The sequence below is a fragment of the Limulus polyphemus genome, unplaced genomic scaffold (assembly GCF_000517525.1).
Source record: "Limulus polyphemus unplaced genomic scaffold, Limulus_polyphemus-2.1.2 Scaffold119, whole genome shotgun sequence".
Lineage (NCBI taxonomy): Eukaryota > Metazoa > Arthropoda > Merostomata > Xiphosura > Limulidae > Limulus > Limulus polyphemus.
The window spans coordinates 978317-1005398 of NW_013665729.1; the positions used below are offsets into that span (position 1 = coordinate 978317).

Below are 27082 nucleotides of genomic sequence, written 5' to 3' on the forward strand. Positions count from 1 at the left end.
TCCGGATTTCCGGATAACTTTCATCTCTGATATAACTAAATTCACCACTTTTAGCCTTAACAGTACTCTTTCTAACTTCCTGAGTCATTGCATGTAAAAGCTTAAGCTCCTCCTGAAATCTTTCTGCCATTTCCTAGTCTACACTTCTCTTTATCTATTGCATCTACTTTAATTATGATTGCCTCCAACCTACAAACTCTACATAAAAATTCCACATCTTCATTACTAACTTCCTTAAAAGTACATGCCAGTTCCAAGTTCCCAGATAAGACCCAAGTAGAAGTATAAATGGTGGAAAAACAGGTGAAAACTTGTTTTTGCAGCTTGTTTTACATATTTTTAACATAATAAACTTCATGAACATTATCACACTGGAATAAATGTCTGTCACTTTAAATAGATAATTTTTGCTATCAGAAAACACCTTCAATACATGGACGTAATGCATACCAAATTAAAGCATTTTTCATACTACACCAAAAGATGAAAGCATTATTTTTTTTTGCCACAGCTATATCTTCATATTAGTCACAAAATAAAATATTTTTTTTTCAGATTTTTAAATTTGAAGAGTATGTAAAATACTGTAAAATTACTCAAAGGCCTCAAAAGGCATTGACTAGTTGGATCCTAGCAAAAAGTAATAGATTGCAGCCTAAGAAAGAACAGAAAAAAAATATTTGACTGCTCCCAATTCCAAAAATATGGTCTTAAACTCCTTATTACATAATGTATGAGAATTTTATTTGCATAAAACCTCAGCCTACTGAGGGTCAAGATTAGATAAGCAGTTACTACACTTACTTGCTGCTTTATGAAATGAGCCTGTTGAGCAGCAATCTGATTACGCAGGTTGTGAATCCGCTGTTTGGTCTGAGTAACATATACATTCAACTGTGTTGGAGTGGGACCTCCTTTACCAAACTGTTGAGGAACATGAAGTTGCTGCTGGATTTGGTGAAGAACTTTGATCTGTTGTAATAACTGATATAAAAGTTGCAGAGTCTGAGGTGCCAGTGGCTGATTAAGAATCTGAAAAAAGTGAGGTGTTAAAACATCAACAACAAACCTAAAATAATGTAAGCAAACTGCTATATACCTTAGACTTAAAAATTAATCATGACCATACATCAAAAGCTTATTTTAAAATCTTACATCATGTTCTTTTACAATGATCATAGTCCTCAATGCTACTTAAGTTAAAAGGAACATAGATAGGTAACATTAAGCCAATAAGATAACCCCCTTCAGATACAGTTAACACAAAATATCAGACCTGCACTTAAAATTTAATAATATAAAACAGTTATTTCTACAAACATTTCATCATTTCCATGCAAAAAATAATTTCCAAGTGTCTTTTATATATCATATTCATTTTCCAGAAAGTGTAAAAAAAAGTTCAATCATTTAAGATTTTTTTAATTATCTAAAGTCTAAAGTATGTATTCCTCCACCACCCTTTACAAGTCGTCCTTAAGATTTGTTTTTCAATCATGAAAACGTGACATTCTGAAGCAAGTCAGTCACTTCCACATTTTATCTTCTGTAAAACCTGAGCTATTATTTTCTTTCTCATTCTAGTTCAGAAGTTAGCACACAGGATCACCTACAAAACTTAAATGTATTCAAACAAGACCCAAAATTTGAGCACTTTCGAATTCATTTCATTTTTTGTAGAAACTTTTGAATCGTGGTGCTCACTAGAACTCAGGTTCGTATTGCATGTACTTCCTTTGGAATGGCTCAGAAATTAGTCGCAGACATGCTCCAAGAATTCAAGTCTTCTAATCAACACATCGCAATGCCAGATTTGAAAAATCCGATTAACGCCCTAAAGTTTCAGAATTGTTGAATTTGAAAGATTGGTGAATGAAAAAGTGGTGGAATGTGGATTGGGAACTATTGTTTCTATAATTCAGACAGATGTTACAAACAATACAAAAGCATTGTTCAGGAATGTCAATTTTCCATACCCACTTTCTCTCAGGCCTGTTTAAAGAATATCTATCTTTGCACTACTGTCAACAATATTTATTATTCACAAACTTATCAGTGAGAACATAATCTCCCCATTTCAAGAAAACTGGAGTTATGAATTGTCCATCATATAACCATGCAGTAAATGATAATGAAAGTATAAAACAAGGCAATAACTGAGAATTAACAGCATTATATTAAAAAAAATGCTTTCTATAGTTTATTTGTACAGTAATACAAGAAATGTCCTTCTTAACTTTTTGATCTGAGTGGAAAGGGTTATCCTAGCTTTGGAATGACGAAGTTTTTCCACTTTAAACTGTCAAACCGAAATTTGCAAAATTTGTCAGCTTACCAGCTTTATCAAGAGAGACTACTGGATCAAGAAATTTGACTGAAACATTGACAGAACACTGAATGTTCTAGATATAATATCTGTATAAACCAAGTACAACGAGGCATCAAATTTATTCACTTCTCTAACAGATAAAAAAAAATTTCCCTTGGACAAGTAATTGTCTATGGAATAACAAAGGAAAAAACTTTATTTTTGTCCAATATAGTTAAGAAACTTTTCTAATACACAATGGTATTTCTCTAAAAAAAAAAAGTCATCCACTATGCAAACTACAAGTCCATTAGAATTAAACTCAAAAGATGGATTACCTGAGGATTCAGATGTCCTGCTTGTACTGCCATCTGTATTTGTTGAACGAGAACCTTTAAATGAGAAGCTGATGGCTGATTCATTCTTCCTCCTTGTCCACCAAGAGCATTCTGATGCATGTTTGCCTGTGAATTGAACAAAGACTGATTTTAACATTTTCTTTAAACACAGAATGATGTAATAACCATAAGGTGTCAAGCTGTAACAAATACTCTATTATAGATCTGAGATTCCACTGAAAAACTGTGCCTTGAGCAATGTTAAGAGTAATTTCTTTTACCTGAACAAGATTTCTGAAAAACCTGAAGACAAAAATATAATAATATTTGAATTTCTGACAAACAGCACTTTTATCTAGATTTCTAGTGATACAGGTTTCTTTAATTCTAATGCTATGATATTAGAATTTACTAATACTTAAGTTTTAACAAGATTTAAAATATAAAGTTCAAAATAACAGTATGAATTAACAACAACAACAAGAAAAGCTTCAGTATTGCTGACATCATTCAAGTTCCTACAACTTCAGTGATTTTACCACTTGCAACATTTAAAAGGTATCAAAGTTTTTTGCTGAAATGTATGCAAAATGTGATAATTACATTTGGTAGCTTGTATAAAAACATTTTTTTGCTTGACAACTTAAATTCTTAGAATTCCTCCCTTAAAAAATGCAATTTTTTTTAATATAAGCCTTAAACGTAGTGAGTGTTGGTATAATAAGCATAAAGTAACTATGTAGTGTAGGATCACCTAGTCTAGAGCCAAGTGCACCTATTTAGACGGTGCAATATTAAAGAAATATTCTTGTATATTTATAACCTTAAATTCACGACTTAAAATCAGTCATACATTTGAAGTATGTGACATCTGGAAAATTTAGGATTTTACAACAAAATATGTTACAACTAGCATATAACCCATCACAAATGATGGAGCAAGTACTACCACCCCCTCCCCGTAGTATACCCAAACCTCACATTTGATAGCTAACTGAAATAAGTAAATTTTGCTAAATCAAGCTTAACCAACAAAGAAGTAGAAAAGTGCAGTTGAGTCAGTCAAACATTGGTAAATTCTTTTGTGAGCCAATCAAAATTAAGGTCATTCATTAAATGAATTTGTGGCATATTCATAGAAGAATTATTGGAAAAATCTGTTTGGTTAACAACTTCTAATATATAGAAAAGCCAGTGCATTTTGGTAACACTACTTTCCAACAATGGCTTTTATGCTAATATTGTTGTTCGTTTAAGAAGTTATACTTAAGAAATCAACAAATATTTTCCAGTTTTCTTATCCATACATTTCATTTTATATTTTAATTTAATCTCCATTGACTAAAGAGGTTTGTTTTTATTAAAAACATTGGTGATATAATAGAAAATAGCTTAATTCAAATATGATTTAAAGTTTAAAATTGAATTGATATTTTTAATTTCATGATAAATTTTAACTTCTTAAACAGAGTTGACTGGCTCAATGAGAGAAATTTTAAAAACCAGTATGCTAAATTTTGGATATATATATAATATTTAATAGCTAACAATTCACATTTTATTCCTTGTAAAAAAACACAAAAATTAAAACATATTGCAAACATTTTACAAAAAAATAAAAACTTGTATGTTAAGTTCATTTTCTTATCTTACATAACATCAACATGAAAAACTTCTTACAAGACCAAATGGAGAAGACTGTTGCTGTAGAAGTTTTTGCATCAAAGCTTGACTCATGCCAGTAATACTGTTTCCGGCACCAAGACTAGATTGTTGCCCACCAATGGCTGCATTATTAAGTAGACTAGGAGAATTGCTATTTATGGCTGAGCCCTAAAAGAAATTAATATAACTTAAGATTTTGGCATTCATGATAAACTAATTAGATCAATACAGCATTTATGACATAAATTTAAACTTAATTTGAAACAAGTTAGTTTTGTCAAAATATATTGAGCTAAAAAAAATTCGGATAAATATTGATTAGCACCTTTTTCACTCAAAAATAACATTAAATTTTCATTTACACGAAATAACTGAATTTTTGTTATTAGATTAAAGGAATTGGTAACAACCGATAAATATCAGTTTTAAAGTACAATACTTGACCAGCTTCAGAAATATTTATCCAAAGAAATGCACCAAGGGTATTTCACTTTCTTTTTCTTAATGCAAGACAGTGTCAAAAACTTTTTTTCGCTCAAGATCAAATTTCTTAAGGTCAGAAAATGTTAGTTCTTATAAGATTTATTAGCAACATATATTCTAAACAAATTTTTAGACTTCTTCAATCCTTCATTTACAGCTACTGCCTTATGTAAAAACAGAGAAAATTTTAAAAACGCTTCATACTGTAATAAATAAATAAATTAATTAAAAATCTTCAAAAATTGTGATTGCAATTAAGCACATAATATATTAAATATCAAATTTATTTCCTATAACTTGACCTAGGTATAAATCTTTACATCATAGATTTAAATAACAGAAATGTATAACTACCAATATAAAAACAAAAACAAAATGCAACTTCCAAAGCAAACTGAATACCTTAACTTGATGCTTAAAACCCTGAGCACCACTGTATCCTCCACCATATGAATGTACAGTTCCTGGTCCACAGGATATATCGCCAGAATGATCAATGAAGTTTGCATCATCTGCCATGTTATGTCGCATTTTCTGATTACTACCAAAAACATCCATCATTGCATTTTCTCTGTTGGCAATTGCCTGGAGTTCAGCTAACAAAAGATAAATATGTCTTCCAAAATTCTTATACAAGAAATTACAGTATGTTCTTCATTTCCTAAAACATGATTCATTTATCTATCAGCAATGAAATATAAAATAATCATGAAAGCCTTATGTGTTCAATCATCAACCCTTCAACCATGGCTCAATTTGTTTGCACGAGGCCCAAAAATGTTGAATCTGTACATACTAGAACTGAATTTAATAAGTATATCTTCACAAATTTTGGCAAGCTTTAAGTAAACATTACAAGTTTGTTGTACTCAAAAAATCATAATTTTTAATAAATATTTATACTAAACATACATGTCTTTGATCTTCCAAAGTATTTACTGGTCAACCAAACTCAATTCCAAATGCAAGTTAAATTTCATGCTAAGAATAAAAATTCCTTTTTCATCTTACAGTTTCACGTTGCATTTGCAAAACCTCTAGAGCCTCCTAAATGGATATTGGAAGTTGTTTTTGGTATAACCTTATATTCTGTTATTTTCTCTACCCTAACACTAACTGCAGCCAAATCATCAATAAACATTGAAAGATGAAATTATGAAATAGAATGAACATTATCTTTTTTGTCTTATTATGCCTAGTTTTTCTACTCTTGAGTTTGTTTGTCCAAAACAAATTCATGTTCCTTTCAAATATGCATTTTACAATAAAAAAAATATCAATCACAAGAATAATTGTTCCAAAACTACTAACATTTAACAGCCTTTCTAATTAAGCTATAAATAGGGTAAAAGTATTCTGTTAATGCTATAAGCAACAACTTCACTTACACAAACATACATCAGTAATTTCACTCAGAACTAACATCTATTCCTGCCAATTTCAGAAGAATGGTTACAAGCTTAAAACAAAAAAAAAACAAAGCTCTTTTCATTCATTATAAACATGTACATCAAATAAGAACCCCGGACTTCAAAAACTCTTCAAAGTTAAGGATAGGTGGGCAGGGCTTCTGTCATGGACTGGAAAAATATATTAATATCTCAGCAAATAGAAAAGTTAGAATGTTGAAATTGTACATTTGACCTTGATATTATTTATAGCTTGTGTTTATATTAGAAACCGAAGAAGCTATACTACTGAAATTGTATAAACTAAAATTGAAAGCACGTGTATATCAAGTGACAAATGAAGATTTTTCTGAATATGTTCCTTTGAAACTAAGAAATTAAAAATTAAATAATAAAAGAATTAGAATTCTAAACTATATTCTGATACCAAGTTGACTGACATACAATGCTAGCAAAGTTGTTTAATTAAATTTTTAGTCACTGTGTAAACTTGAAAACAGAACACAAGTTATAAAGTGAAAATGTACATAATTATATGTGTTTATCATAGTTAACCTATAACCCTCTTCCCAAGAGATGTTCACTACACTATCTAACCTACCAGTCATTTCAACTTTGACCTTTCTTATGTCAGTGCACAACAAAGATGTGCAACTGTAATATTTTTGTCCATGATAATCGGCAAATATATTTCCACATGACATTTTATTTTAAAGTTATTTATTAGTCTGCTAATCTAGTATACTGACTGGACTATATATAAATGGATAGCATAATTGATCCTGGATCAATGGACCAAAATGAAGAGGTCACAAATGCTCCAAATACCAATGGATATATTATCAGAAATTACACTTAACATTATTATATAGATCTTACGAGTATCATTAGAATTTATTGTAATTAAATACAACTCAGTATTTTTTTTATTTTAAGATATGTAAATAACATAGATTAAGCTAGCCAAACTCTTCACTACTTTTTTTTTTCAATGAAAAGACTATTGAAACAAGAAGAAAGTCATTTTGAAAAATAGTGCAACTCTGATAAATTGAAACACATAGGTCCCTTGTGAAAAAAGTAAATAAAAAATGCAAACTCCACAGTAACATGGTTTTTCAAAATACATAGTTTTCTAAATTTTAAAATAACAGTGGTTTTTATAGAAAATTACCAGATGAGTAGAACAGCATACTTACCAAGTGCTTCTTCAAAATTCATATTATTACTTCTCAAAGTATTTTCTACATCTTCTTTCTGAAACAATTACAAAAAATAACACTCGGTTTTATGAAAATTTACTTGAGGACCAATATAAGCATTTCACCATTGGCAAACAGTACCAAATGCCATTAGATTATGCAATATGTTCTAATACACTACATCCATGCAACACAAAGCAAATAACCTGTACGATGTTTTTTTAATAGATAAAGTTAAAGACTACAACAAATAACTATTAAATCAAATGATATATTAACAACTTTTTTTTTAACTAGCTTCTTCAGGTGAAACTACATTTCTGATAACTTAATATTTCCATGGTAAATGTTTCTAAAGGTTATTCCTGAATAACCTGACAAAGCATGAATTGGTAAAAAAAAACGGAAACTTATAATGGTAAAACAAAAGTAGTGATGAGTCCTTTGTATGTTTCTGAGGATGGTATATTATGCTTCATTATGACACTGGTATATAACTGAATATTGAAATCTTTAAACGTTTCACTCATCACAAAATCATTGTAAAAGGATCCTATTGTTTAACATAATAGTGTTATAAAAACCCATAAGTTCTTGATTTGTCAACGAAAAAAACCCTTTAGCTACTAATCTGTATGAAGCAAAGCTTTTACAACAGATCACACAATGCAAGAAGAAAACTATGCTTTATAATAAGATTTTTATTCATTGTCCATATCTTTAACCCTAGAATGCATATGTGGAGTCAGTATGACCTCATACAAGTTCAACCTGTATACTAAACTAACTACTCTGGCATTCTAGGGTTAAAGAAAAATATAACACACACACAAATATATATATATATATATTTTTAAACAGTTTTTCTTATCTTATGTTTAGTTTTCAATTGCATGAAATATAAATGTTAATTTCTCATCCACATGATACTTAAATATAAAACACATTGTTCATGATGTTGGGAAAACACACAGGTGCAAGACATCAGTTTAACATGCTTTTTTTATTATGGATAAGGGTCAGAGGGCATGTCACTAGATTTGTAAATTTACATTCAAAATTTTATTCACACTTCTATTCTGTGAATGTATTAGGTCTTCAACAAATTAATGCTGCCTTTTTTTTTAGATGAAAGAACCCAAACAACTTATATATCAAAACAAAACATTTATTAAATGAAATAGTTTCCATTCTTATCGATGATGCTTTTCTATCTTACAATCAGGTTGTTAATGTCCTGATTAAAGAAATCACTTGGCTTTGAAGCAAAAAACATGACGATGTCCTCTTTAACACCTTTCACATTTGCATACGTTTTCCCATTAACTCTTTCAGCCCGGTCTTTTTTGTTTTTCTTTTTCACATCTTGCCTATCTATCGTGCAAAGTAATTTTCATTTTAAGATTAAAAATACTTTTATGCATCACAAAATTTTGAAATTTCACATGGGAAAGCTTTATAATGTCCGGATAGTTATGAAACATTTCTTAAGAAAAAACTTTCTACTTCATCTGTTATTTTCAGTAAATAATCTCTGTACAAGTTCAGTAGATTTGACCGATCTTGCAACCACCATAAAAAATTAAGAAACAAATATAAATTTTGCCTCTTTCTTTCTAGAATGAACACAAATTATAACATGAAAACATACATGTTTAGATTAAATAGCTTAAATCTAATAACATTACACATTTGTATATATTTATAATTTTCATTATATTGACCTTTCAGACATGCCTAGCTAACAATACAGAAGTTACAACGATGCGGCTCATGTGCACTATGTTACTGTATCAAATACAGACTTTTGGTCTGTACAAAAAAAATAACTTATATTGGCTATGTTTTAGTCGACTAGTATTTTGTAAAATAATCACATTTCAATTATTATACATTAAATATGTATATAAATTATTGCTATTTTGAAATAAGTTCTTAAACTTATTTTCCCTAAAGCATAGAACAGTAAATGAAGAAGTAAAACAAACAATTCTCTCTTCTTGTTATGACCTTTGTACTCGGTTGCTGCTTGACGTAGGTTGCTAAGCCTTTCAAAATTGTGCACGTGGAGGATATGTGAAAGAAAATACAGCTCAGTTAGTAAGCCTGATAATTTATAGTGAATTTCTATGGTATTGATATAGTAATTTATGACTGTTATTTCAAAAACCATATATAAAACTTAGTTATTTTGTTTTACATCCTCCACATGCAAAATTTGACAAGGCTTAGCAGATTACAGCAAGCAGCAAACAGATACAAACTTTGTAAGTAGAAAAGATCATTGTTTTCTATATTCTTTTATTTCTTTCATGTTTTAAGAAAAACAACTGAAATTTAAAATTTTATTTGTAAATAATAATATTATATACAGTTATGTAATGTATTATAACCAAAATGTGATCGTGTTCTATAAAATACTGGTTCACTAAGACAAAGCTTAGACAGTTGCACTTTTTAAAGTCCAGTTTTATACTATTGAATACAGTAACATGAATGCATGTGCACTGCATCACTGCAACTTGTGTTACGCTAGTCAGACATGGCTGAAAGACCAATAAAATAAAATTAAAAAAAAAAAAATAAAATATACACACACACACACACATATAGATATATAATGTTACGAGATTTAATATATCTAAAATAAACATTTGTGGTTTCATGTTATAACTTATAGCCATTCTAGAACAAAAAAAAGAAGGGTAATTTATATCTATTTCGTTGTTTTTTTATGGTGGTTACGAGGTTGGTCAAATCAACCAAACCCATTCAGAGATAAAATAGTGAAAATAAAAGATAAAATAAAAAAAACAATTTGATAATTATCTGAAAGGTTAGAGGTTTTGCATGTGAAATTTGACAATTTTCTGATGCATAACAGTATTTGTAATCTTAAAATCACAATTACATTGCATGTTGGATAGTCAACATTTGAAAAAAAAAATGCATGAGCAAAAAATCAATTAAAAAATCTGATATTTCATGTTTGAAAGCTTCGTAACGTTTACTGATAATCTGCACAATTTCATGATGATATGCATACATTTTAAAAAGTTACAGTATAACTACTTTATGGTTATGGGCTAGGTGGAATCCATCCACCCATAGTAAAAGGCTTACTCAAAAATATGATACCCAACAACATGAGCACTTTCAAAAGGTGGACCTTTCTTCTTCCCAGTTTGCCCATGAAAATGAAAAGTCCATCTTTCAAAAGTGCTCGAATTACAGGGCATCATATTTTTGAGCTATGAAAAACACTGTGGTATTCCTGAACATTTCATTTAAAAACTAAGAAATCATTTTGTTTTTGGTCTCATCATTCTACTGTTATATAAAATGAATGTTTTTTCCTCATAACTCAGATATGTTTTTCCTACAGTAACTCATAAACACTAAGATATATTGAAATTGCATAACCATGCTAATAGTCAATATTTCTTTTCAAAACACAAAAATCACCATTACATGAGATTTCTGACAAAATGGAACTACATATGCAATATATTACCAACTCACCAGTCACTATGACCTACTTGAGACATAAAATGACGATTTTAATAAAATAAAGCCTATTATTCTCATAAAATAGGCTTACAGTTATACTGACAATATTCTGTGTAAGTATCTTTATTTGTTGCATGATTAATAGCTTTTAAAGACTTATCTAGCTGAACATGCTAACTCCTTCTCTTTCTTTTATTATTATGTTAAATATATTTTTTATGATGCAATTTAGTTTTATAATACACTATTTCAGTAAGAAATATATACATTCCTCTACTCATAGATCAACAATAGAATAAATGCACAGATAATAAAAAGCTTTTCTTCAATTGAAATTAGGTGTTTAGCACACAAGGTATACCTAACTCCCATGATGGTGTATAATTAATAATTGTACAATCTCCAGATCCCAAAAAATACAAACACAATGCCAATTCTTGGACTATTAAAATCAAATATTGAAATTGGACCATCGCTCTTATAATGCACCCATGGTCCCATATGTAGAACAAAATTTTGTGGCAAGAAGACATGAACCACGAACCCTCTGTGAACAGTTTGACATACTAACCACAAGGCCACACTCAGCCCCTGGCTTGTCGGACAAGTACTTTAAAGATAGCTGGTGTTCCATCATCAAGTTCACTCAAACCACAAGACCAGCATTAACTTAGGTTGTAACTTCTTGAATTTTCTTGTTTCTTATTATTATTAACTTGTGTTAATATTATTTCCTGCCCCTAAAAATATATATTATTTTATACTTTAATGTCCCAACCCTTATAAATAGCTGGTGGTCCATCATCATATTAACCCTATTAGACTCAGGTACAAATTTTACTTGTAGCTAACATTACTCTCTTCATATTTCATTCCAAAAATAAAACTGGTAGATGAAATTGTTTAAAATTTGACAAGAAAGCTCCTAAAAGTTTATAGTTAGAGAAAAATATATTATTTATTTTTTTATTTTTTCTACTATTTATAAAAAAAAATTCAGTCTTGTTCCCTTTAATGGAGTACATATATTTTTACATTTTGAGATGGTTCCTGTTGATAGTGAGCTCAGTGGACTCACAAAGCAAAAAAGAAGACAAAGTAAATAAATAAATAAATCATTTCCTGCAATACCATTTCTCAAATAATAAACTACCAACAGTCCAGTTCTAAGAGAAAAGTCAACTTGCAATTTGTTGCTTACCTTGAAGCCCATTTCTGAAAGAAGGCGGAACTGTTTACTTGCACAAATCAGATCTCTAGTTAGTGGTTTACCACCCTAATGAATAGAAAAAGAAGTATTTGTTAGTAACTTAATTTACAAATCTTATGTTTACAACTGCTTATGAAAGGAACAAATTAATATTAATGACTTACCAAGTACTTTAATAGTTAATATCCTGTGCTACTTTCTGATTACATTTGCTACATATAAGATGCTTCTTCTCATTTACAATGAGGAATCTGCATACTAAATGATAACACCAAACTGTTAACTTTCAATAAGCTAACAGTTTCATATAGCTTGCTTTGCTACAAATAATGTACACAAGCACTTATTTTACTCTGCTTGTTCAGATTCTGTTCTCAGATATCAATAAAACCCATGGAAGATATTTCATGTGCAAAAAAAACAAAAGGTGAATCATAAGTTTTATGGTTCATCATGATGTTGTAAAAAGACACCTCATCATGTTAGTGAAAATTATAATCAATGAGTATTTGAAAGTGAGGATCCATCATCATGGAAGTATGTCACATCTCAACTTACAGCCGAAAAGATATGAAGAAATGTTCCAAATACATTCTTTTTGTATCTCAGTTGTGTATTCAAATTCTGGTATACACATTTCTCAAGAACACTAACATTTAATCATTCAAGGATACTGCGATGCAACCATGAATGCTTATTATTCTGTAATTCTATGATGTTTACAAAAAATAGCTATACTGCACTTAGGATATTGCTAGAATTATAAACAAAATGTTTTTATAAATGTCAGTTTGACTTGTTGTATTAGAACAGTGTGGTTTCTTTACAACTATACTGGTTAAACATACACAGATGAATATATATATTACACATACACACACACTATACATTTTCACCTATGAGCTACCTACTGTAATTAGCAACAGAACAATACATGGAACAGTAATCACTACGCACGGTAGTGCTTAGTATGTAGGGATGGGCCAGGAAAAAAATGGCTGACATTACATATTGCTCATCATAGTCTCAAATATCTTTTATAACAACCTAAGAGACTTTTATAAACACCTAACTTAGGTTTTTCAAAAGCTATTAAGACCTTCAGTTTAGCCAAAAAACATTGCTAAAGTAGAGAACTGGTAAGTAGCATAACAGCAAAATGTTCTTCTGATTCTGCTATCAGAAGGGCTAGCTCACCAATGCTTGAAATTGTTGCAATGATTTACACACCAAAATGTTGCATTTTAACTTTGGGAGTGCAGAAGCAGTATAGCATTTCACTAACTTCAACACATGATGTCCATCAAAACAACACACCAGGCTAAAATTGCTACCTTCATAGCAACTGCCATTCATTTAAAAAAAGAAGGGAAACAAGAAATAAAAGAAAAAAAGGATGATGTAGGGATGGCAATGCCAAAAAGTACAGAAACAAGATGGGATGAATACCCAAAATTCTATGTTTGTCTTTACTCAACAGTAAAGTGCATGTACTAATTTCTCACTCACCTTCATTGGAATCCAGTTACTAGTATCAACATGTCCTTCAAACCAGCTTGGTAAAGTAGTACTCTTGGGTTTAGCACCCCAAAAAGGTGGCCCCATTGACTCCCCCCAACCTGTAGTTCCTGGCATGTTCTTCAAAATAGGTTGCATATGAGATTCATCCCAAGTTCCTGAACCTTGGGTATCTCTGCGAGGCATGTCTGGCCAATTTTGCCCATGATTTGTTGGTGGCATTTTTCCCCACATTGAAGTTCCCATGTCTGGCTTACTTGATGGATTAATGGGTGGAGGCAGATGAATCATACCTGGACCAACTGGTGGAATATTAGGTCCACAAGATATCATATTGTTACCTACCATTCCAGGCCCACCCATTCCATTTACTGGTTTAGCAAGAGGCATTTCCTTCCAATTCGACGCTTTCACTTGTCTCTGAGGATTTCCCCACACAGAAGTACCGTCATCAAAACCAGATGTTGAACGGCGCTGTGTTGAAGAAGACTCCTCCCATCCTGAAGCTTGTAAATCTTTTTTTGGAGTGGTTACAGGTGACCAAGTACCAATATTTGGTGTCTTGTTTACTGGATTCCATGCTGGACCTCCACCATCTTGTCCATTACCTGGACCACTGCTTCCTTCTCCTCCTCCTGATTCATCTTTAAAACAAATATTTTGTATATACTAATGTATTTATCAAAACAAGAATCAATTATATATATATATATGTATATATATTTGTGTGCGAGTGCGTATTATAATCATAACAATGTGTAACTTTTCTTTCAAACATACTACGATGACTGTAGAAGCATTTGAATATACTATTTTTGATATGAAAGTTATCTAATTTTCAGTAAGCTTACCATATTTACCAAATATAATGAGCCCCCCCGCATATAATGCATATTAATTTTGAAAGGTTAAATTCTAAAGATTTGTTTCTTTAAACATCAGTTGTACAAAATGTATTCAATAATGTCTAAATACAGTAAACAACTATTGAGGTATTAAATATTTTTGGAAATCTTTCATTAAAATATTTTACGTGTCAATTTTACAAAATTTATTGAAAAATTTATAAATGGTAATAAATTAAGCTAATCATTCATTTTCACATAAATCTTCATCATCGCTACCATCAGATTTACTTCCTTAAACCTTTGCTTCATCTCTTCCAATTCCTGCGGCATGTCTCATCTATTGCATTGGGTATGCAACATTTCTTTTAAACCTTTAATGACACTTTAATGATTTTCAGTAGTAGCTTCTAGTAAAATACATAACACTGAACGTGTGTGAATATAATGCATATTCAATTTTTCAGGAGGTATTTTGAAAAAAAAAGTGTGGTAGTTTCTTGTATTACATTCAAAGAAATATTACATGAAGACAATTCTTCAGTTTTTTATAATAAATGGAGTGTAAGCAGGACACTAGTTAGTATATCTTTTTGTCGGTATACAATAAACTTAAATATCCTTTATAAATAAATATTTAAATGTTCAGAATATTTTGTCATCACCAACTGTATTCACAAAACGTTACTAAGCTTACCTCATGACTTTCCATAGTCTTCTAGCTTTCAAATAGATATAATTTAGTATGAAAAAAAAATTACAGAAACTGAAACAAATTTCCTAGACCTGTGGTTTGTTTCTAATTGTTTTAAGCTTCCCATTCAATTCCTTAGCTCAACCCTACAGAAGATCCAGTTAATTCATATTTTGAAGAACCACAAATTACTGCTCAAAATCATTTTATTCACTGTACACTGAGGAAAACAGTTTACAGTCTGATCTATACAAATCACATTCAAACATTAGTTGTAGCTATTCTTGCTGAGCTTCATTAGAAATTGTTCAGACCTTATATAAGACATCATAAAAAGATGGTAATGAAGTGTTGTAGTAGCAAAACCACAAACAAAGAAGGAAAATCTTATGATATAGAAGACATTAATCACTATATTTTCAAGGGATTTCCTATACCAATATAAACCTATACTTTGGGATGTGCAGAAAACAAAATTCAAATGTGTTGTTTACAGGTGAGACTCTTCAGAAGTGTGCAGAAAGTGATGCTGAAATGTTTTTCATTTTACTACCTAAATCACACTAAATAAATGTTATAAAATGACATAATATCAATTCTAAATATTTCTGAGAAATATTTTGGAAGAGAGTTAGAATTATTATTTTTACTTAAATTTTGAAATTTGGTATGGAGCTGTGCAAGCGACACCTGAAAGGTGCTCACCAGTCATGACACGGTTAACCCTTTCATAGCGGGCTTGTGCAATTTGCGAAAATTGAGTTGCAAATTTCACTGCTACAACAATACACACGGTAACTCAGATTTTTTTATGTTTCCTCTCAAAAACTAGCAAAATTTTGTTAAAGATCATAAGTATTTTGTACACAGAATGTCATTATTATAATTAAGTTTTTACTAAAATTATCTTACTTCTCTATTATTGTACTCAAACCATTAACAAATCGAGTGCAAGGTGATTTTCATTCTAAGTATAAAAATACTTTTCTTCCTCTTATAGTCTTTCATATTTCATTTGCATGATCTCTAGAACCACTCAATGGATATCAAAAGCTTTTTTTAAGGTAAAGTTAAAAATTTTATTTTTCATTTTCTCTACCATATCACTAACTAGCTTTTATCATCAATGTACAATGCAACAATGAAAATTAGGAAATAGACAAAAAATACATAACTTTTCATTTTTTGTAGAATATTTTTAAGGAGTTTCCTTTTGTAAAATTCATAAATTCATCTTTTCCTTTTCACACATAGTTAGATTTTTGATGATTTACTTTCCTTTCTTGTCCTTTACCACTTACTATTCATCTAAACACAAGTGAATGGTGACTTCAGGGCATATTACAGTTTCTTTGGGAGACATAAGCAGACTTTTGGCAAAATATTTGTAAGACCTTAAAACAATTTAAACGGTAACATATTTTAACTATAAAGTATTTAGATAAGAAACAACCGTAAGTGCTATAGTCGATCAAGCAGCTAATAATACTACAGTCAGTTACATGTACTTTTGTGACAACAACTGTGTGCCAATTTCAAAATAACAGATGTTAGATTATAGCATAAAATAAGCTCTTTTCAATGGCTATACACATGTGTATGTAACATCTACATGTAGGCTATAAAGCTCAAACAAATCTGTTGAAGATGGGCATTGCAGCTGTGAGGGGTTGAAAAATTTATTACTTGTTTAAACTATATTTTTTCAGATGACTTTGAAATGAATGAGTCAAAAGATTATATAAGCATCTAATTGTCTAGACATACCTCTAACCAACTACAATTGCATTATTGAAAATATAGAGCCAAAGTAGAGAATTTCATAGCTTGCTGGTCACGTGACAATACATATGAAGTTTTGAGTAGTTTTTAAAGGTTTATTTTGAAATAAAGAAATTAAAACTTGGATAAAATAAAACTTCAAATCATAATATACATTATAATTTTATTCACACACATTGATAGTAAAGGTGTTTAATTACATTTTGAATGTAACACAGTGACTTGCACAAAAAAGCGTTTAAAGGGGCTCCCATTGCGAAAGGATTAATGGCTCATTAGCTTCAAATCTTTGGTACTAGCGAGGTTAAGAAAAGTAATGTTTTTATTATTATTTTCTGCACTGGACCTATTAAGAGGTTTAAAATAAACTAACACATACATCTAGCAATTTTGTAGAGTTAAACCTATCTGAAATTTCTAAGTTTGCCCTGATTTTTAGCTATATTTTACAGGATCATAAATTTTCTTACAGTTTAAAATATTAACTGTAAATCTACAATATTTACCCCATGATCCTCCATGACCAGGTCCAGTCCACTGTCCCTGTCTATTGTTATGAGAAGAGCTGCCCCACATATTTGATCCATTGTCTATGCCACTCCAATTATTTCCCTCAGGCTGGGGAACACCTGTCCACATGTTAGTGTTATCTTCCTCTTCACCCCACGTGCCTCCAATGTTTGTTGAAGGAGTGTGGCCCCAAGGCTGAGAGTTATTGCGGCTAGGAGCATTCACATTACTTCCTTTATTGCGATGTCGAATGTTATTTTCCCAAATTTCTGTACCATTATTAGCTGGTGCTTTCCACACAAAACTGTTACCTTCTTTGGAGTTAGAATGAGGTGAGAGTGGGACATCCCACAGTGTGTCTTGATTAATGGTCTAGAGATTAAAGTTTAATTAAATTTTATTAAAAACATAAATTCAATATTGAGCTGAAAAAATACTTTTCTTGAAATATTATCTCCTACATTGGCAAAGATTCTGATACTTTTGATAAGTAACATGTTGAGTGCTAACTCAAGAACTCTATGCATAGTTCATGTCAAACAAAAGTGTTTTAGCTGGAAAATTAAGTCCCACTTACAACATATTACATGAGAACAGTTCAGAAATTTATACAGCAGTGATTGTCAAAGAGAAGAAAAATACTTTACAGTAAGTCATTACATATTACAGCTCAGTTGGAAATAAGTTTCAAATTATGAGACATTTGAAAAGTTCTTATACTTTTTAATTAATTTCAAATATATCATAGGTAATTATAAAGTAAAGCAAACATATTAATCAATTTTTTAAAACTGAAATACTTCAATTTATTAACCCTAAGATATCAAAATGTTGGAAAGAGGTCTTACTTGTTCTTTATCTTAAAGTTTACATTTTTGGCACAATGTATGACAACTGGAGTACAAGCAAATGTATATAACAATATAAACTGGCTATTCAAGATCTACACACACACTATACTTTGAAGAGAAAATTAAACTTCAAAGGCTTACAATGAGCATATAATTGAAACTTACACTCTGTCCCCATCCTTCACTAAGAACTGCGGATATTTGATGTTCAGACAAATATTCTTCAATACAAGGTTTGACCAGTTGGTCATTTGCCCCATGGGAACCTTGATCTACTGAACCAATACTACGGTTTCCATTAGTGGGATTACCATTTGTTTGCGAAGGGCCAGTAAGCCCTTTGCCAGCAGCCTGTGCCCAGGTACTATGTTGCTTTGGAGGTGACATTCCTGAAATGTTCACTACAGTAAATGCTTGACTCCAAATTAAATAAAAATTTAAGATTGAAAAAAAAAGTGTACTTTGTAAACGTGAAATAAAATTTTCTTAACTGTTCATTGTCTTTACACTGACTTTTTTCGACTAAAAAAATGAAAAATAAACATTCACACTAACAAAACAAACAATGTAAAGCTAAATGCTAATTATTTTAAAGTACTTGAACTGTATGTAAGGTATATGCCATTGTTCAGTTGTCCAATATTAAATTGCACTTGCCATAAGTACCTTCAAATGTTTTTATCATGAGCTAAAAAATTCTGTACACATTACTTTTCACTCCTTTCTTAAATAATAAGCCTGGACTCTATTGCCTGCCTCATGCAGGTCATAAGAAGCAATTTGCTTTGAGTAAATACATTCATTCAGAACTAACATTTCAACCACTAAATAAATAACTTTGAAATACAAGTATTTACTATAATCAAAATGTATTAAATGTCTGAAAAACAATAATCTGACAATCACAACTTTTATTAAATGTTAATAATGACAACATATTGATACAATAATGCACATGGCTCAAACGAGATAGTTATTAATATTAGAAGTATATAGGACATACCAAATTCAGAATTAATTTATAAATTTTGTTAATGTCCATGTAAAAACAAAATAACTACCAACAGTGAACATGAAAAATAAAGTAAGAAACAATGATTTTTGTTTCACTTTGTCTGTCAGGGAATGGAACTACTTGTCTGAATTACTGTCATTTGTTTCTCACATTCAGACAACTGTTAATTAGGAAGGACTGCAAAATTAAAGAAAGTTTTTAAATGAACTATTTAATACATAAGTAGCTTTATAGTTTTGAAATGTTAAAGGATACCCAAAGGTTTAAAATAGTTTAAAAACGTGAATACAAATCTTGTTTACCAATTTTGTTGTCAAAAATTTAATACACGTTAGCTTTCACCCAGTTGTTTTGCAAATTTCAAAAATAAACAATGGCCACTATTATTTTGAAAGTACAGCTTCACAGTCATTGTCTTAGTAGCCTAAAAGATACCAAAGTCCTATTATTAATTAGTTACTACCTTTGTTTATATTATCATAATTACTGTTGTCACCATTGCCAATTCATTTACATCCTACATTTTGACTGGTAATCTTCTGTTTTATTCAGGGAAGTCACAAAAGGAGGGGTCAAATTAAATATCTATTTCAGTGGTTTCAAGAGAGGTGTATTCAGACAGATGTCTCTGCAAGGTTGACTGAGCATTTTATCAGTTAGGTGGATGTAGATAGCTTTTTTTTAATCATTTTCTCATGTGTTGTTTATATCCCACGATTATTACTCCATTTTATTATATGGTATTTACCTCTGGCATAAGCTGCTGCTGCAGAAAGATCTGCATAACAATGTCTTATTAGTGCTTCAGATAAAAGGCCTACCACTGTAAATCACAACCAAAAATTAGCCATTTACAGCCTTAAAAGAAGAGAAGTTCTTTTACTGCCATGGAAAAACAAATATCGCTTCTTCCACTTTAACGGTCATACAGTAATTAATGGTCACACCCTTGTGGCTTTCTGCAGTTCTGCACAAAATCTGTGAAGTTCAAACAGTAGAGCTGCAAAATAAGTGCTCTCTAATTGCACTTGTGAATGATCCAATTTTGTGTAAAAAAGTAAAAGAAAAAATTGCAATGTCATTAGTTGTGTGTATTATTACTACATCTGGTGATTGGATTTGTTAAATTAATCCTGTGCCAAATTTCACCTTTTGAAATAACAAAATATCTCATCATTAGTTAAATTGCTTTTTATCACAAAATGTTACTGCTGCACTTTGTAAAAAAAGTTATTCCCACGGACAAAATTCTGGGAGTGATTATTCTTTACAGAAAATAATTATCTATAGCACTGTGTCTTGTGTGTGTGTATTATATTCCTGAATTCTGACTTTTGTTGGTCCTTTTCTCTCTCTCCAATGTACAGGAGCCCATATTCATAAAAGGTGTTGCTAATGGTGTTTTTGCAATCCATTGGATATTAGGGTGTTTTGGTGTGTTCTAACTGTGATAACAGTTTTCTGGCTTCTGAATACTGTTCTGACTTTATGCTGTTTGTATATTTATGTTTTCTCTCATATAAAAGTATATGGTTGTGTGTGCATGTAATTTTCTTGAGATTACAAACCATTTAAACAGTTGATTAAAGTCCTAATGAAGAAGACCTTGGACAAGTGGATTCCACACCAGCCTTTCCCACACACACACACACATAAAAAACAGAATTGAATCTGGCACTGATACCACTTATCATCATTCTCAGAACTTTCCTGAAGGTAACTGCAGATTAGCAGCTGAAATGTAGGAGTTTAGCTAAACTATTAAGCAAGAACAATAAAAAATTAAATTAATAAGGTGATTGTATAGACTTCTAAGTATGACAACAACTAATATGTGATCTCCATAATCATACTACAAGTATAACTTTATAGATTTATCTTATTGTAATTCTTGTACCAAAGTAATACTAATTCATTCTAAATTTCTTGTATGGACATCAAACTTCTTTTAATAATTTTCTAAGCCAAATTCTTAGGCAAAATGACATTTCAGCAATTATAAATAATTTGTAAACAAATAATTTAGTGTTATTTTCACTAACGTGATTCTAAAATAATTGCCAGTACTTATGAAAATATAACAAAAAAGAGCTTTGTTAAACTACATAAGGAATAAGAAACCTTTAGATTAATAATTCATATTATTTGTATTGGAAATACCATTGTCAAATAAGTGAATAGTTTGCTAAAAATACAAATTATCCAATGTGTTTTGCAATGGATTAAGCACACAAATGTGTTCCTTTGTTGATATACAAGATTATTTAAGTAAGAGTTATTTATTACATTTAGTGATTTAATATTTAATGATTATCTAGTTTTCATAACAAGAGGGTTTATAGTAAATTATTTTAAAAGCAATAGTTATGACAAATTTTGTTACTTAACTCAGTAAGAGTCATACATTGTGTGTGTAGTTCAACTGTTGTAAATTGACGTCACATTACTTGAACCTTCCGTATTTCTCTCGTTGTCTTAAGTTTCTATTGTTGCATCATAGTATCTCCTAGTTTGTAGAAAGTTCTAGGTCTTGGTTGGAAAATGTATAAATATAGGCAACCAAGTGAGTGCAAGTCAAGCAAGAGATAATTAGACAGATACAGACTGAGTGATTGGAAGTTTAGCTGTGATGGGCAATTTCTAAAGAAGTTAGTAATGAAGTTAGTCAGAAAAAGTTAAGCCAGCAAACGTTTAGTTAAGCTGCGTGATTGTTAGCTTAGCTGTAACGGGCAATATTTAAAGTGAGTTTCACAGCAGTATTGTAATAATAGAGATAAAAGAAAATAATTTGTCTTCGTAAAGAGTGTTCTAAAGTAATTAAACCTGCTTGTGTGGACTTTGACCAACAGGAGACAATTATTTGAAGTTCTGGATACAACATAAGTGAATTTATCACTGCTGTATTGTGATAAAAGAGAGAAAAAATAATTCACCATGCTAACTAGGTTCTAAAGTAACTGAACTGGCCTGTGTGGACTTTTGACAAGAAATTACAATTACTTAGTCTTAGTTACAATGGTGAAAACAGATAGTGTTAAGAGTTTTTTTGTAGACATTTTTGACTTGTTTTTAATATAGTATTTTAAAACAAACTGATTGCATGCTGTCCATTTATTGTTAACATTTATCTCCAACAGGTCACAGACACCTACTGTAGAAGAATCCCAGCCCACTTATACAAGAAACCCTAACATCCTTTTGCTAAGAATTAATAAGGTATATCACTCAAATGTTATAAAAACTTAATGTTTTAAAACAAATTAAAAAAAAACATGAAGATAAAAGATTGCTGAATTAGCTAAACTAGGAAACTTAAATCACTGAACATTTTTTCAACTTCAACCTTACCTTGGCCACTACAGTTACTATCAGGGGGCATGCTTGGTCCTCCCTGTCTTCCTGCAGAATTCCACTGATTTCCAGCATTCCCATTACTATTTACATTCCAGTTAGATGCAGCAGCATTTCCAGGTGGAGTAAGACCCCACGTTGAAGTTCCATTACTCAAAGAGTTTTCTCCACCTCCCAAAAGTCCAAGGCGGATTGGAGGTACACGTTTTTGTTTGGTTTTTTGCAGATTTTTGGCCTCTTCATAATTATTATTTTCAAAGGATGGGTCACATCCCCCTACTGCTCCTATTAGTCCTTCATAACCTTTAAATTTTTCACTAGTATTCTGAGAAGTGTAGGAATTTTGAGTTGTACTAAATGCAGAATCATTTCTGGAACCAACAATTTTATTATTTTGATTATTCATAATGTCCAAATTTGGAATGTGCGACCCAATGAATGAGCTGGACATGTCATCTGTTGTTCCCTGCCACTTTGAGAAAATGGTGTTATGAGCATTGCACAGTTTTGTTTTCTCTTTTATAATGTCATTTTCATCAAAGTTCTCCAAAACTACATCACTTCTGGCCTTTGAGGGATAATTTTTCATTTTAGTTACATCCAGAAGAGTACCAGTGGAATGGCTGTCAATGTTACTTTTTTTGACCAGACTTGGTGTATCTGATTCAGTACCAATTTCTGGAAGTAAACTTTCCAACATTGGACAGCTTAAATCTTTTAAGTGGTTTAATGCTTGTTGCATATTTTGCCATGGTACAGGCTGTAATGTGCTTGATGAATCAATTTGAGAACTGCAATATAACTCAGAAAATTTGGCCCCTGAGGGGTTTTTTGTAGTTGCAGTGAGACTGCTGCCCTGAGTTCCACTCTCCCCACAGTCTAATTTGGGAGATTGTGCACTCTGACTATTGCTGCACATGTGTGTGCCTTCCTGGTATTGGGTGCATCTGGCTTCCATGGAAGAACTTGAACACTGACTGGCTCGATTAGAACTTTTCTGAGGTATTTCATCCTCAAAATGAGCATTGTAATTGTAAAAGTTTCTTTCGATGGAAGTTGAAAAGTTAATTGTACCCTGCACACCAGGAAAGCTTGAGCTAGTTATCACAGATCCAGAGGTGGAGGTGAGGGGATAACCCCCAAGACCCTTAATAAAAACAGTGTGGCTGTCTCCTAAGGACTGCTCAAAGTTTGTATTAAAATGGTTCAATATGTCACTTCCTTTAGTCTCACCATGAGCCTTTAATGCTCCATCTAACAAAGAAAAAATAACAAATAAATGCCAAATACTTTTATAATTTCTTACAAAAGTAAACTTAAAGATCAATCTACAAGAAAAAAATTTATATCTGATCTCCATAATCTTACCATAAGTATAACACAACATATAACAGTTTAAAACCAGTTTTTACAAAACAAGCTCAAAATCTTAAGTTTATACTGAAGTTTATTACACTTCATAAGAATAATGTTCCAGGTCATGTGATACCCTTAGACATGCTTTCTCCATCATTCATCTTCTTTAATGTGATCACTATAACTGTATATTACCACCCCACACCATAATTTCCAATGTAACAAACTTCTGCAAAGGTCAATCAATATCAGATAAAACATGTTAACAAATTTTATACAAACCCTCACTGTTCATTCAGATTGTCTATCTTCCAATATCAGACTAAATGCACAGGGTCCTCTGTGGATGCATCAGAATTCTTGACAGATATATGGTCAAAAGGGATTGCTGCAATTTCAGTTTTCTGAACATCTTTCTAATGAAAGCAACAATTGATTTTGGATGTGGCTTGAAACTAGTGAATTTTTGGTGGCTTATAATCTTCAATGCAATGGCTTTTTGAAACAGAGTTCTCTTTTGTTACTATAGCCTTCACTTTGTGGATGAGAATATAGCTGTGAATTGCATACTTTAACTTCAAAATCTTACTCATTGCTTACCAGGAGAGGTTTCAGAATTAATGTGTTTAAGGACTGGTGCATTTTTGTGTAGATTGTGACTAGGCTGACAAGATATTTGAGACATTCCTCTGCTCTACACGTGAATTGTTTTTCACATAAATAATTTATCATTGAGCTCAAATAGTAAAAGAAAAAAATGAATAGGAAATTTGGGAGATATAATAAATATTGTGAAGAAACAAAGTAAGGCACACAATTTAAAACCTGTAAAACTTATTGCAATCAATAATTAGTGTGTTGATTAAATGCATAAACTACAACTGGGAATGATGTCATTCACTTTATTAGTTTTCTTTTCATCTAAATAGCGAGTGTATTATGTGTGTATACATGCAGAGGCTCTTAACTCTCTGACTATGGGCTCAGTCCTAGAGACGGACTTCATACCAATATTATGCTTGCTATAGTTTTCAGATTGTATCTTTTAATACAGTATATGTATCTTCATGATATTTTGCAGATTATCGGTAAACATAACAAGGCTTTAGCACATAAAATATCAGAATTTTTTATTAAGTTTCAAGACTTAAGTAATGATTTGCTCATGCACTTTTTTTTCTTTTCGAATATTGACTATCAACATGCAAAGTAATTTTGATTTTGAGATTAAAAATACTTTTTCATCAAAAAATCTTTATAATGTTCTAATAACCTCCACATAATTGTCAAATCTTTTTTTTTAGAAAAAACTGTATATTTTATCTGCTATTTTTGCTTTGTATCTCTGTATGACCGCCCTCGTAACCAACATAAAAAATAAATAAATTAGGAAATAGGTATAAAATTGCACTTTTTTCATTCTAGAATGACTACAAATTATAACAAGAAACCACAAATATTTAGTCTAAGTAGCTTGAATCTCAAAACATTATACATCTAATTATATTTATTATTTCTATTTTATTGACCTCACAGCTGAGTCTAACTAACATCACAGAAGTTGCAATACCTAACAGTATAAAACTAGCCTTTACAAAGTGACCTGTCTTCAGTTTGTTCTAGTGAACCATTATTAGGTAAAATACAGTCACATTTTGGTTATAATACATTACATATTTTTTATATGTTATTACTATTTACAAAGAAGTTCTTAAATTTCAGTTATTTTTCTTAAAACATAGAGCAGTAGATAAAAATATATAGAAAACAATGATTTTTTCTGCTTACTAACTTTGTAATGGTTTGCCCACTTGCCATAATTTACTAAGCTTTGTCAAATTTTGCATGTGGAGGATATGATATAAAATAATTCTTTTAGGTTTTATCTATGCATTTTGAAATAACCAAATATTATAAATTGCTCTATCAATATCACAAAATTTCACTGTAATTTATTAGGCTCACTAAATAAACTGTATTTGGGTAAAAAAAAAAATGTTTTTCGACTACCCTTTCCTTGGAAACCTCTCATTTTCTAGAGGCTGACGAAAACCAAGCGGGGGACACATTCCGAGATTTCAGTTGGTTATTCACATGTCAGAGACAGAAGTAGGTGTAAGTAAGGAAGTATTTTCAAAAATGAAAAATGTTGGTGGGGCTCCAAAGTGTTGGATTTGCTAAATGTAGTGATATCTCAGCAAATAGAAAAGATAGAATACATAATAAGAACCTTCTATCTTGTCAACATTGGTAATTTAAGTTTCTAATTCATAAAAAATATAGACTTTGTATTTGGACACCACAAACATTTAATTTGAACCAGATCTGCATTCAACATACCAAATGACATACAAAAATAGATATTAGGAATTTTCTTTTAATATTTACTTTTAAATTAAGAAAGTAACTAATGTATAATACTAAAATCTGAATTATAATGTATAATTTGATACCAAAATTATTGGTATACATTCATAAAATAGTAGATCAATAAATTTTTGAATGTAAGTCTACAAATTCGATGACGAGGAACCCACTTTGAGACTAATAATGGCTGGAGACGGCTTGAATGGGTAATGAAGAAAAACTTTAATATAACATCAAATCATCATCAGGTACCTGACAAAACCTTGTCGAAACGTTGTAAATTTGCTGTTATATTAAAGTTTTTCTTCATTACCCATTCAAGCCGTCTCCAGCCATTGTAAGTCTACAAAGTTGATTACATGCTCTTTGACCCCTGACCATAGGAAAACCCATAATGACAAAGTTAATATGTCAGCCTACTTACAACTCTTGAGACGGGTCATAGGTGAAAGGCTATGTCATCTCATTTGTTGACTCATATTCAATATTTTATTGAACTACTATTTCAAGAATTCATGTCAAATTTGGTATCAACTGTAGATTATAACTAAATCTTTAGAAACATGCATTAATCAATTTGTTAATTTAAAAGTAAATATTAAAAAACAAAGATAAACATCGATGGTATGTTGAATGCAGCATTGGTTCAAATTAGTCAAAATACTAAG

The 27082-nt window shown here is 30.8% G+C and overlaps 1 protein-coding gene across 4 annotated transcripts in view; it reads right to left on the bottom strand.

The window, feature by feature from the left end:
* The window catches only part of LOC106472358 (protein Gawky-like), an 88387-nt gene that overhangs the window by 19281 nt on the left and 42024 nt on the right, over nucleotides 1-27082 (bottom strand). For all 4 annotated transcript variants that reach the window (XM_022401726.1, XM_022401723.1, XM_022401731.1 and 1 more), the window contains 10 exons: nucleotides 22689-23945; nucleotides 18491-18714; nucleotides 17471-17846; nucleotides 13635-14287; nucleotides 12117-12191; nucleotides 7403-7460; nucleotides 5197-5390; nucleotides 4327-4479; nucleotides 2647-2772; nucleotides 805-1032 (listed from right to left, as the gene is read on the bottom strand). In XM_022401726.1, coding sequence (XP_022257434.1) covers nucleotides 805-1032; nucleotides 2647-2772; nucleotides 4327-4479; nucleotides 5197-5390; nucleotides 7403-7460; nucleotides 12117-12191; nucleotides 13635-14287; nucleotides 17471-17846; nucleotides 18491-18714; nucleotides 22689-23945 — 3344 coding nt within the window. The remainder of the gene's footprint in view (nucleotides 1-804; nucleotides 1033-2646; nucleotides 2773-4326; nucleotides 4480-5196; nucleotides 5391-7402; nucleotides 7461-12116; nucleotides 12192-13634; nucleotides 14288-17470; nucleotides 17847-18490; nucleotides 18715-22688; nucleotides 23946-27082) is intronic.